This window comes from Procambarus clarkii, chromosome 19 (assembly GCF_040958095.1).
Source record: "Procambarus clarkii isolate CNS0578487 chromosome 19, FALCON_Pclarkii_2.0, whole genome shotgun sequence".
Lineage (NCBI taxonomy): Eukaryota > Metazoa > Arthropoda > Malacostraca > Decapoda > Cambaridae > Procambarus > Procambarus clarkii.
Genome location: NC_091168.1, coordinates 40,654,849 through 40,668,355, shown reverse-complemented (window position 1 = coordinate 40,668,355; position 13,507 = coordinate 40,654,849). Strand labels below are relative to the sequence as shown.

At 46.6% G+C, this 13,507-nt stretch overlaps 1 protein-coding gene across 2 annotated transcripts in view; it reads left to right on the top strand.

Moving 5' to 3' along the window:
- The window catches only part of ArgRS (arginine--tRNA ligase-like protein), a 277,968-nt gene that overhangs the window by 70,660 nt on the left and 193,801 nt on the right, over nt 1-13,507 (top strand). For both annotated transcript variants that reach the window (XM_069327302.1, XM_069327303.1), the window contains one exon: nt 11,617-11,737. In XM_069327302.1, the coding sequence (XP_069183403.1) occupies nt 11,617-11,737 (121 nt within the window). The remainder of the gene's footprint in view (nt 1-11,616; nt 11,738-13,507) is intronic.

Below are 13,507 nucleotides of genomic sequence, written 5' to 3'. Positions count from 1 at the left end.
ACCTAAGCGGCGACCGATTCCTGTTGCCTCTGGAAACGGTATACTTTTGCAGGGTTTTTCTTTTGTTCTTTATTTTCTTTTGCCTGGTGGGGGTCTGCCTAGTGTGGCTACAGTTCCACTGGTAGTGTTTGGTGGCCCTTTGCTAGGCCCCCTGTGATTGTACACATCGCAGTGGTTTTCAGTGTTATACTCTACCCCCTTGTTAATTTTGGGTGTTTAACCGGTTAGCAACACCTTGTCCGGGCTTCCCGTAGTTGTTACCCCTACGGGCCCTGGAAACCCGTCGGGTCTCGGTGGACCATTGAATGTGTCTTCCGGGTCCCAACCCGTCTTGTACGGGATCGTTGGTTGCTGTGCCCTTGTCTCCGGGTGACAGTTGCCACTTTTACCTCCATCATGCTGCCTGTTGGGTCACTGAGACCTTGACCCGGAGTCTTGCGAGAGAGATTCTCTGCTTGTTTTCCAGTACTCTCCTGATGTTATTACTGTTCAGAGTACAGGCGGCATCAGTGTTGCAATCTAGGTTAGGTTGCTGCAACACGCTAGGTTGGTTTCCCACTTGGAGACCCTGAGGCCGCCCCGTTTTGGTTAGGTGCTGTTTGCCCCTTCCCCCCCCCCCCCTGTTCCCGGCTCTGGACTGTCTGCGGGTTTCGGAGTCGGGGTGGGGTTTAGTTGGGGCCGAGACTCGGGTGGTTTTCGGGGGCTGCCCTGTTCGGGTTGGGGATGGAGGTTTTCGAGCCTGTTCCTCCTGCCAAGGCTTCTGGGTCTTATCAGCGGCCCTTTCTTGCTGCCTTTCCCATGGACTCTTCCTTTTCTTTAAGGGCAGCTCTGACCCGGGGCCTCTGTTGCGGGTTCCCGGGGCTATGGGGGATGCCTGCTAGCAGTTCTGGGGCAGTTTGCCCCTGCCTGTGTTTTCTGCTTCTGTGCTGAGTTTTTCACCCATCCAGTTTGCTTGCTTCCCACTTTTGCTGGCGTGTTTTCGTATCTTTTGCGTCAGTCACAGCCCTCTGTTCTGGTGGCCATTTTCTTCTGCCGGTTTCCCAGCGTGGCTACCAGGGCGGCGTTGCGGTTTGTTTACATGCGATTGGGTGTGCGAGCAAGCGTCTTGGGTGATTTTAAACCTTTTTCAGGGGTTTTATTCTCCTGTTGTCATTTCTTTGCTTTTCTGGTGTTATCTGCACGTTTCCTGTTCCTCTGGGAACGTTTGAGTGTTGATTTCGCACCGGGTTTTCCGTTTTGTCTGTTTGGGCTCGGTATTCCTGTCCGTTATGCTTGCTCCCATACCTTGTCCCTCGGTTTTCGGTCTGTTTTGTCCGTTTCCCTGGGGGTTCTCTCTGCGGCTGTGGTTTATCTCTGCCGGCAAATGTGGTGGTTTGGGCTCCCCCTGGTTCGATTCCGGGTTCCTTTGGGTTCTTTGGTTTTGTTCTGGAGGTTTCTTCCTCTTTGGCCCCCTTTGTGGGTTCAGGGGGTTTTGTTTCCTCGTGTGAGACCCGGTTCTGCGTTCTGGGGTTCCGGGGTCTTCCTGGCTTGCAGACTGATTTCTTTGGGTCTTGGCATGTGTTGTGGCCGTGCTGGGACTTTGGGATTTTGTTGTCGAGGTGGGCCGTTTGATGCAGTTTTGTGCCTTCTTCTCCTGGCCGGCATAGTGCTCTCTGCCCACTGATCGGCGGCTTGTAATTTTCTTTTCATGTGTATTTGTGTGTGTACATGTGCATGTACATGTGTACACATGTGTATGTGCATACGCACGTGTATGTAACATACCTTGTGTGTTGTGTGTGTATGTATGTGTAGGTGTATATACATAATATATATGTATATACAGGCATACCTCAGAATAAGAGTTTAATCCGTTCCTGGAGACGCCTCGCCTTCCGAAAACTCGCATTCCGAAGTTAATTTCCCCATAAGAAATAAAGGGGAATGAATTAATCCGTTCCTGACTACCCCAAAAACCCCACATCAAACTAAATTTTTATACCTAATTTACCTAATTCATCTAAATAAACCTACAAAACTGTGTTCCAGTTATTACTTACCTTGCTGTCGAGTGCTGTAGGCGTGTGGAAGATGGTGAGGAGGGGGGAGGAGGAGAGGAGTTACTGTTTGGAAGGGGAGTCCCCTTCCATAATCACATCACATAACCCCATGCCTTGTAACACTATGGATACCACTTCTCTTTCTAAATTTTTCAAACCAGCCCCTGCTTGCCTTAAACTCTTTCTTATCTGCATCACTCGTTGCAGGGGTATTCTTTAGAAGGTCTTCGTGCAACACCCTGGCTTTCTCACAAATAATGGCCTCCGAAACACTATCACCCCTCAACTCCTTGTCGTGTATCCAAATTAATAACAACTTTTCCACTTCTTCAAGTATTTGTGGTCTTTGTGCCGTTAATGTTCTTACTCCTTTTGCCACTTTAGCACCCATAATCTTATTTTTCTTCTTAAGTATAGTGCATATTGTTGATGTGGCTTTGTTGTACTGCCTACAAAGTTCAACAACACGTGTACCGTTCTCATGCTTCCGAATGATCTCTTGTTTCTCCTCTATTGTCATCCTCACATGAGCTTTCTGGCCTTTATCCTTACCACTGGCTTTCTTGGGACCCATGGTGAGATATATAATAACAAATTGTATAGACAAATCACCAAAAATCCAACAAAACACTGAAAATCCGCGAGAAGAATTGATGTGGGGGTAGTCACTGAGCGCGAGACAATAATAAACTGAGGGGCGGAGGGGCGACGAACGCGCTAGGTCGGCTGTACACGTATCAACAAACTCGCGTCCAAACTCGCCTCCCGAAGTAACCCTCGCCTTCTGAGACAAATTTTTGGAGTAAATACACCTCGCCTTCCGAAAACCTCGCATACAGGGACAATCGCATTCCGAGGTACCACTGTATGTGTATACAGTATCCACTCAATTTAACGGCCTATATGGGGCTGTACCCTGGTCGTTATTTCCGGAGCTCCAGTATTTCCGAAGTTAAGTGTCGTTTTTTTTTTTTTTTTTTTTTTTTTTTCCAAGTAACATTCAGGTAAGATATATTTTTTATAGACCACCACTCTAGTGCCTTCTACCCTGTGACGTCACAGATTCACGGCACATTGTTTTGATTTGTCAAGAGACTGGAGTGTTCATTACGTGTCTTTGTTGGACATATCTGCACAATCAAGGAACATCCGTGCACCATGTTGGCTCCAAATGCACTCATTGTGTCAGTGATGGCTGACTGGTGGGTGGATGGGCAGGCAGGCCGGGATGGAGAGGTTGAAATGTAGGCAGGCAGGCAGGAAGAGGCTGGGAGGGAGAGGCACGGAAGGAGGCAGGCAAGCAGAGCTTGGGAGGGAGGGAGGCAGGCAGGCAGAGCTTGGGAGGGAGGCAGGGAGAGAATGGAGATGAATGGGTGGAATGATGGAGGGAGGGAGGGATGAAGGATGGGAGGGAGGGAGGGAGGTAGGGAAGGAGAGATGGAGGGAGGGAGGTAGGGAAGGAGAGATGGAGGGAGGGAGGTAGGGAAGGAGAGATGGAGGGAGAGATGGAGGGAGAGATGGAGGGAGAGATGGAGGGAGGGAAGGAGGGAGAGATGGAGGGAGGGAAGGAGGGAGAGATGGAGGAAGGAGGGAGGGAGGAAAGGAGTGAGGGAGAGATGGAGGGAGGGAGGGATGGGTGTTGAATTGAGCAGAGAGAGAGTGTATGGGTGGGTCGGGGGGCGGGAGGGGGAGGGGGTGTGGGTGGTGGGGGAAGGGACCAGCTCACTGCTAAGCCTGACACTTGACCCAGTGAACCAGATGTTTATTAAATAAATTCTGGATGGATGGAGGGAGGGATAGAGGAAGGGAGGGAGGGATGGAAGGAGGGAGGGAGAGGTGGAGGGAGGAATGGAAGGAGGGAGGGAGAGGTGGAGGGGGAGGGAGGAATGGAAGGAGGGAGGGAGAGGTGGAGGGGGAGGGAGGAATGGAAGGAGGGAGGGAGGAATGGAAGGAGGGAGGGAGAGGTGGAGGGGGGAAGGGAGAGATGGAAGGAGAGATAGATAGACGGTGGGAGGGATGAAAGAAGGGAGATATGGACGGAGGGAGATGGTGAGAGGGAAGGAGGGAGATGGATGGATGGGAGGGAGGGACGGATGGAAGGAGGGAGGGAGGGATGGAGGGAGGAAGGGATGGAAGGAGGGAGGGAGGGATGGAAGGAGGGATGGAGGGAGGGAGGGAGGGATGGGTGTCGAATTGAGCAGAGAGAGAGTGTATGGGTGGGTCGGGGGGCGGGAGGGGGAGGGGGGTGTCGGTGGTGGGGGAAGGGACCAGCTCACTGCTAAGCCTGACACTTGACCCAGTGAACCAGATGTTTATTAAATAAATTCTGGATATACATCATCATTTATATTTTTGGTTGCAGATTTTGTTTAGTAATATTATTAGGATAATAAAAAGTTATAAAATACTTGTTTCAGGAATGCTTTATTGTATTAGATGAAGATTCTCAAGTCTGTCTCTGGCTGGCAGGCAATTTACTGAGCCATTTCCCAGAACGGTCTTGTGTGGGGGGGGGGGGGGGAAGAGCAGGAGTGAAGGAGTGGGGGAGAGGTTCAGTGATGGTGAGGGAGGGGACGTTAGAGGTAGGCGGCCTGCTTGCCATGTGAGGACCCCCTGATGCCAAAACAAACCCAATATCGACCACCAGACCGGTATATGAGGCTCTAGATACCGGTCTCCCAAACCGGTCATTATTACCGGCAGATCGGTATAAAAGAGGCCGTTAAATTAAGTGGATACTGTATATACTTTTTCTTTCGGAAGGGGCTCTGTTGACGGGGCGCTGGGGAAGCAGCTTGCTCTGCTAACTCTCACATGGTCCCGCAGTTAGTGGGCGCTTTTGGTTGTCTTCCAGCCTCTGGTGGTGGCGATGGACGGCTTCACCCCCTTTTGGGGGTTCAGGGCTGGCGGGGTGGGCTTCTTCCTCTGTGCTTCATCATGTCATCTTCGTGGGTGCATTGGATGTGGTCGATCCGCCCCATCATTCTGGGGTTCCCGTCTGCTCTATGCAGACATGGGCCTGTAGATTCTGCAGTTCTTCTGGACTACTACTTCTGTCGAAGTTCTTCTGGACTTCTTCAGTCTGTGCCCTGGTTTCTATGCCCTCATCGGAGGACAGTTGTCACCTGTCTGGCTTCTGTTGGGGCCGGGTGCCTGGATGGTGGCCCTGGGCCTCCAGGTCAATTCTTGGCATGTTCCTCTCCAGTTTTCCGGGACTGGCACCGTTGGTGGTGGGGCTTCAGGCTTACCTCTTTTGTTGCCTTCCTTATTTTGTAATTGGGAGTATTTATGCATCTTTACTGGATCTTGGTGCCCTGTCTGAGTCTGCTTGGGATTCGGTGTCTGGCCTACCTCGACAACGGGCTGGTGTGGGCTCCCAGTCGGTCCACTTGTCTGCTCGCCAGGGGTGTGGCTCATTCCAGATTGCCGGGTTTGGTTTCCTGGTGATCTAGAGGCCGTTCCATTTGTTTCTGTCCCGGGTTCAGACCTGGCTGGGTCTTGTTTAGGGCTCTTGGGCCACTCCTTGTCTTTTTTCACCAGAAGTGTTGCTGCGGCTGTGGTCCCGCCTTCGGCTGTTCATGAGGGGGTCCCCAGTTGCTCGAGCAGTTGTGCGGGAGTCTGAACTTCGACGTGCTGGTCTGCCCGCAAGGTCGGGTTTGACTTCGTCATCTGTTTGGTTCCTTCAGAGACTTCCCTTCCGCCTCTCTTGCAATCGTTGTGTTTGTTCTTCCGGGGATCTTGTGTTGGTGCTGTGTCACCAACTTCCTCTTTGGGGTTTTCGGAGTTCCGTGCCTTGGCACCTCCCCGAGCCTTCGCTCGATGTGTTCACGGACATGTCATCTCTCGGCTGGGGGCTTTGTGACCAGTGCTCACCAGGTCGGCCGGGGATGGTAGGGCCTGTCTGTCCGTCAGGCTAACAGCATGGTTCGGGAGTTCGTGGCTGTCTGGTTTGCGCTTCGGAGGGGTTGGGTCACTCAGTGCTCTACCATTCAGCTCCATTCGGACTGTTTTCTGGCAGTTCTTTGCCGGAACCACAGGGTTTCTCTTAGGTGTTTGACCTTTGGGGTTGGTACCTTAGAGTGGCTCGTTTGCTGGATTTTCAGGGTTTGGGTAACCATGAGGTTCATGTCCGAGGTGTGTCCTGCGTCCTGGCAGACAGCTGTCTCGGTTCATTCCTCTGTTCGCGGATTGGCCAGTCGTCGCCAACTCGTTTCGTTGGCTCTGCAGGACGCATGGACTCCTGGCCATGGACGTCTTCGTGTCGGCGTGGTCTAGGCGTCGCCTATTTTATGTGGCGCCCTTACACGCCTGCGAGGCATTCACGGTGGATGCCTTTCGGCAGGACTGGTTGAGGTGGGGGGTACCTGTTCCTCTTCTCCCGGTTCAGCTGTTGCTTCGGGTTCTGGCTCGGTTGGAGCCCATTCCCACGAGAGTAGTCTTTATGGTCCCTTGGTGGCTGGCCCAGCTTTATTTTCAGACGCTGCTTGATAGGTGTCCGAACCCGGGGGGTTTTCCCACGGCTCCGCCTCTTTCGGAAGGTCGGACCGGTCCTGTACGTGACTGGTTCGGCTCTTTCCTTGGCTCTTCGCGTCTGGTATTTTGACACGGGTATCACCATCTCTGTGATGATCAGGTGGCTTTGTTGATATTGTCCCACCTGCGAGCTTCATCTCGGCAACAGTATGATGTTTCCTGGTGTTTCTATGCACTTTTTCTTGCTCTTCGTAAGTTGTCTTCTCTTTCGCATTGGGTTGTCTTGTCCTTTCTTGGGTTTTCAGGACTACAGTTTGATGTTTCTTACTGTCACCTTGTTTTGTGCGGCACTGGCGGAGCCGCGCCGGCTTGCGTTCAGGGCGGACGTCACATCTTCCCCATTTCGTGCGCTTTCTCGTGTTTTGTTTCTCCTCCGGCCTGCTCATGCGTTGCCCGAGCCATCCTGGTAATTGATCAGGGTGCCTTATCATCATCTCCTCAGTTTGTGGTAGCCCCTTTGGTTCAGGTTTCTGCTCTTTGGTACTGGTGGTAGGTTTGTACATTTGCAGCCTTTCTCCGTCCTTCTGGCGACAGTCGAGACGGCTGTTTTCTGGAGGGGTTCTTGGGTTATTGATGCTTGATTGGTTCAGCCAGGGATGCGTCCTGTATTATCCGGTTGTGCTTTTTTGTCATTACCTGCGTACAGTGTCTGGAGATGCGCTTTGGGTTGATCCAGTTCCCCTCGTTCCCTGTTTCAGGGTTCGGGTCTCCCAGGTCGTCCTCGGAGTTTTTTTTAGACTTCCAGCCTGTGGTCTGTCCTTGCGTCCATGCTGTTCGGATGTTTGCAGCTTTTGCTGCTGTGTTGGTGATGTCTAGGGCTCATTTCGGGCACAGGGATTTGAGGGTCGCACAGGTTCTTGGCCGCCCATTCTTTACGCATAATTACCAAAGTGTAATTACCTAAGTGTAGTTACAGGATGAGAGCTACGCTCGTGGTGTCCCGTCTTCCCAGCACTCTTTGTCATATAACGCTTTGAAACTACTGACGGTCTTGGCCTCCACCACCACCTCACCTAACTTGTTCCAACCGTTTACCACTCTGTTTGCAAAAGTGAATTTTCTTATATTTCTTTGGCATCTGTGTTTAGCTAGTTTAAATCTATGACCTCTTGTTCTTGAAGTTCCAGGTCTCAGGAAATTTTCCCAGTCAATTTTATCAATGCCTGTTACTATTTTGTACGTAGTGATCATATCACCTCTTTTTCTTCTAGTTTTTGCATATTTAATGCCTCTAACCTCTCCTCATAGCTCTTGCCCTTCAGTTCTAGGAGCCGCTTAGTAGCATGTCTTTGTACCTTTTCCAGTTTGTTGATGTGCTTCTTAAGATATGGGCACCACACAACAGCTGCATATTCTAGCTTTGGCCTAACAAAAGTCATGAACAATTTCTTTAGTATATCTCCATCCATGTATTTAAATGCAATTCTGAAGTTAGAAAGCATAGCATAGGCTCCTTGCACAATATTCTTATGTAGTCCTCAGGTGATAGTTTTCTATCTAGAACTACCCCTAGATCTCTTTCTTTATCAGAATTCTTTAAAGATTTCTCACATAACATATAGGTTGTGTGGGGTCTATGTTCTCCTATTCCACATTACATAACATGGCATTTATTAACATTAAATTCCATTTGCAAAGTGGTGCTCCATATACTTATTTTGTCCAGGTCTTCTTGAAGGGCATGACAATCATCTAAATTTCTTATCCTTCCTATTATCTTAGCATCATCAGCAAACATATTCATATAATTCTGTATATCAACTGGTAGATCATTTATGTAGACAATAAACATCACTAGTGCAAGAACTGAACCCTGTGGTACTCCACTTGTGACATTTCTCCAGTCCGATACATTGCCTCTGATTACTGCCCTCATTTTTCTATTAGTCAGAATTTTTCATCCATGTTAGAAGCTTACCTGTCACCCCTCCAATATTTTCTAGTTTTCAGAACAACCTCTTATGTGGAACTCTGTCGAAAGCCTTTTTTAGGTCCAGATAGATGCAGTCAACCCAACCATCTCTTTCCTGTAATATCTTTGTGGCTTGATCATAGAAACTGAGTAAATTCGATACACAGGATCTTCCAGATCGAAAACCATACTGTCTGTCTGATATTATATCATTTCTCTCCAGGTGTTCTACCCATTTAGTTTTGATTAGTTTTCCCAATACTTTCACCATTACACTTGTCAGTGATACAGGTCTATAATTGAGGGGGTCTTCCCTGTTGCCCCCTTTGTAGATTGGAACTGTTAGCCTGTTTCCACATGTCTGCTACGATTCCTGTACACAGGGATGCCTGGAAGATCAGGTGAAGTGGAATGCTGAGCTCAGATGCACATTCTCTCAGAACCCATGGTGAAACTCCATCTGGGCCAGCTGCTTTGTTCTTACTGAGCTCCTTTAGCATATTTTCCACTTCGGATCTAGACACTCTATCCGCTCTATGTTGTTCTCTGGAATTCTTATTGTGTCTGGTTCTCTGAAGATTTCATTTTGTACAAACACACTTTGGAACTTTTCGTTTAATGTTTCACACATTTCCTTTTCATTTTCCGTGAATCTGTTTCCCATTTTCAACCTCTGGATATTATCCTTTACCTGCAATTTGTTGTTTATGAATTTGTAGAATAGGCCCAGTTCTGTTTTACATTTATCCGTTATCCCTTTTTCAAAATTTCTTTCTGCCTTTCTCCTCACTGCCGTATAGTTGTTCCTCGCATCTTTGTATCGCTGGTATGTTTGGGAGTTTGGCCACTTCCTATACCAATTCCATTTTTGTATCTTTTGGTCTCTGGCCCTCTCACAATTTCTGTTGAACCAATCCTTTTTTCTGGCCCTGCATCTCTGTTTAGGTATGAACATTTGTGTGCCTTCCTCGTATTTTTGCAAAATTTGGCATACATTTCATTTACTTCCCTGCCTAGCAACAAGTCTGTCCAATTATTAAAAAAAAAAAAAAAAATTAAATTTTTAAATTAAATGAATTAAATTAAATAAAATTTAAATTAAATTAAATTTAAAAGTGTGTAATACAGTGTGTTACTGTGTAAATAGTGTGTGAAACTGTACATATTGTAATTTTAGTGAATTTTTAACAGGTAATATTGCGACAATAAACATTTAGTGTGGGCACATTACTGACACATGTATCACAGTTCCAGGGAACATTATGAACATTCTGCTGTATACATATTGTAAAGGACACAAATATGCATCATATACGATAAAAAAAAATAAAACCGCATTGGAAATACATAAAACAAATAATTGAAAATATATTTGTGGCAACACTCGGTGCTTGAATGGCCCGCGTGACCGTGTCTGGGCGATTCACCCACGGGCAACCAGTCTCTAATGACGTCACAGCACACCTTGTCCACGTCCCCACAGCCAAAGTAAGTGGAATTTGGTATTTATGTTTACATAGACATGTTCAGGGAAGGGAATTTATCATTTTACGAAGAAAAAAATAATTTTTTGGGAACACTTTATTTCATGCACACCATGAGAATTTCACAATAAACTCCATACAGCACGGTGGTTAAATTCTGGATGTACATCATCATATATATATATATTTTTGGTTGCAGGTTTTGTTTAGTAATATTATTAAGATAATAAAAAGTTATAAATCATGAATGCTTTATTGTATTAGATGGAAATTCTCCAGGCTATCTCTGGCTGGCAATCTAAGCTAGCCACCATAGGGGGGGGGGAACCAGCAGCAGTGAGGGGTGTGAGGGAGAAGTGAATCAGGACTTCTGTTATTGGTGAGTTCAAACAAATTACTTTTGAATCTGTCATTTTTTCCCTTAAATTGTTTTGTGGAGGGAGCCCTGTCGGTTAAAACTTGCTGTGCAGTACCCTGCACAGCTAGTCAACTACCTCCTACCCAGAGGCAAACAAGTGCAACAAGACCCCAGCTGACTCCAAGGGCGGCCAAGTACTTAGCAGTATAAGACACAGCAGAGGTAGATCCTAAGGTGGCCTGTGGAAGGTGACCCGAGCCCCAAGGGCAGTACTTACTGGGAAGGAAAGGGAAGGAAACCCTAGGCGCATGTATCCCGAGTACTGTAGAATATTAATCCTGGCTCACACACCACCTGTAGAGACAGACCACACCACAAGGCACAGTAACTGAAACAAACCCAGAGTCAGAGACACCCGACCACCCAGTTTCACATCAGCCAAGAACTGCCGGTTGGATCGCCGGTGCAGGGGTCTGGAGCTTCCCCTTTCCCCTCCTGGGAAGTGGGGGGGGGGGGGTTGCTCAGATGACAGTGCGGCGACATGATGACTTCATGGTAGTTTGCTAGTTTTCACTTGGGAAGTTCTGTCCACTCGTTCGGCTTTCAGTAGCAATATTTTCACCGGAATAGGGGCTTATTTTGGGGCGCCTATCTTTCTGGGTGCCAGACCCGGTCGATGGCAGACATAGAATGCTTCCAACCACATCGGGAGTTTCTATAGGCCATTGCTCCTCATGCCTCCCAGAGGGGGCCAGGTTCTGGCTCATGGTTCCCAGTAGGTAAGAAATCCATGGACTTTGATGCCAGAAAGCTAATATTTACATATCAGCCTGGATAGCTCCGGGGAGCCTCCGGGTCTCACCCAGAAAATGGCATTTCATTACATTAAACGCTGTTTTTTTGTGTCTCCATTTTCCTCCATTTCTCATTTACAAACTGACACAATAACAGACGGGTCTCATTCCCAAGGGGTTCACAAACCAAGTGGTCCTCTGTATATGTCCTAAAAATACTGGTTTTGAGAGTACTTTTGGTGGTCCTGGAACGCATCTTCCATTTATTTGCATCCATGGAAAAAATCATTCTCTGCGTTCCAAACAACTGCTTTACTAACACAGAACATAACTCGTTCATAGTTAGGGGACTTCCTGTACTGCAGTGTATATGAAGACAAAATAATAAGTGATGCATTTTTTAAAACACATTTTATTTTATACAGCCTGTGAACATTATTTGTGTATTTCAAAGACATACTGTAGTAAATTGATAAAGTGGTTTTTCTTCTTGCAGATCCACAATTATTGGAGATAGCATAAGTCGCCTACTAGAGTTCCTGGGCCACGACGTATTGAGGCTCAACCATCTCGGTGACTGGGGCACACAGTTTGGTATGCTCATTGCTCATTTACAGGCAAGTAGAAGGTGTCCTCTTGGCATAACACATCAGTTTTTCTGGGGGCAGCCCTGTCGGCTTCCTTGTAGGACACGGGCTTGAAAGCCGTACTCTAGAGTAGGAACTCGCGAAACCTGTCATTACTTCCTTACTTCAATTATAGATATGTTATTTTAAAACAGGGATGTAGAACCAATATGTATTTGTAAACACATCAAACACAAGAGTGACCATTTCGAGCTGGTACCATACTTTTGAATTGGCGGGATTCAACAATTAATCAAAGTGCATGCAATACTTTTATTAAAACACAGGAAATGGAACAATACACTAACAAGGAATAATTTCTCACTCACCAGATAAATGACAGTGTTCAAGTCATTCAGATTTAATGGAGGTCAATAACGTCACACAGTGAGGTGGGCACCTCCCGAACACAGACCACACAACCTGCCTGTGTGTTGTCTTGGACCTCTCTGTCTTCATGGAGTGCAGGGACACCACTATCTCAAAAAATGTGCCGGACTTTACACACATAATCATACACATTTACTAAAACAAACTCTCAAACACAAATGAAACATCAAAATTAACATAAATAAAACAAACTGGTATATAACTAAGAGAAAATTTACAATAACCCTCAAATCGCATGGGGTCCAAATGGCTTCAACACCCACAGGCGCAAAAAAAAAAGAATTTCCAAAAAATTCTTTCGTTTTATAAAAGTGTTCATTTGTGTTCCCTGATCACAGAAAAAAAAAAAAATGTAGGTGGCATATTTTAGCCGCAATAGGGTAGGGAAGTCTGACAAAAAAGGGGCGTTGACAGAGCCTTCACCAGACAAGGTCTACTCCGCCCGAGGTGGCAGTTGCAACAAATATATTATTACCTAATTATTTCAATGTTCTATTGATTTTTCTTTGTTTTTTGCAGCAATATTATTCAATAGCGTGTATTGTGATATATTTATATAATAAAATGTGTGAACCATCGCTGTACTCAAAATTATGGTGTACATATTAGTGATTTAATTATTATGTTCATAAAACAATAAACAAATAGTTTTGCTGTTATTACACTATATACACAGGTTATATATAAGTATCTGTATGTTTTGCTCACCATAACGAACCACTAAGTTGGTACTGTGAGTCAAAAAGCAACGAGGAGTAACTGCCACACATCAGCTAGCCACTCACTCCCTCCCTCAGCAACACCTCACTCGCCCTCATTCTCCTCCCACAATACTGTTTTTGCATGTATTCACTATGCACAGACGTTATATATAAGTATTTACATGTTTTGTTCACCATAACTGTACATCTAAGCTTGTATGGTGAGTAAAGGAAATAAGACGTAGCTACTCACACAGTCAGCTGGTAGCTGCCACCCTCAAGGCCAAACGCACTAGTATTTCTCCTCAAACAATATTGTTTGTGGTGCTGTTATGCTATATACACACATTATATATAAGTATCTCCTTGTTTTATTCACCATACCTGTACAAATAAGCTTGTATGGTGCCCAAAGACCATAGTGGCCACAAGTAAACATCAGGACAAGTCTTGCAGACGATGCACCTCCCTCACTAAAATGGTGGCTCTTAACTTACTCCTGTTGCTGTTATTACACTCTATACACACGTTATATATAAATATCTACATTTTTGTTCACCAAAGCGAACCACTAAACTGTTATGGTGGGTGCAGTCAATAAAAGGTGGCCACACACAGTCAGAAGATGACGCCACCACCCTCTTTCTCACAGCATTACTCCTCCCTCCAT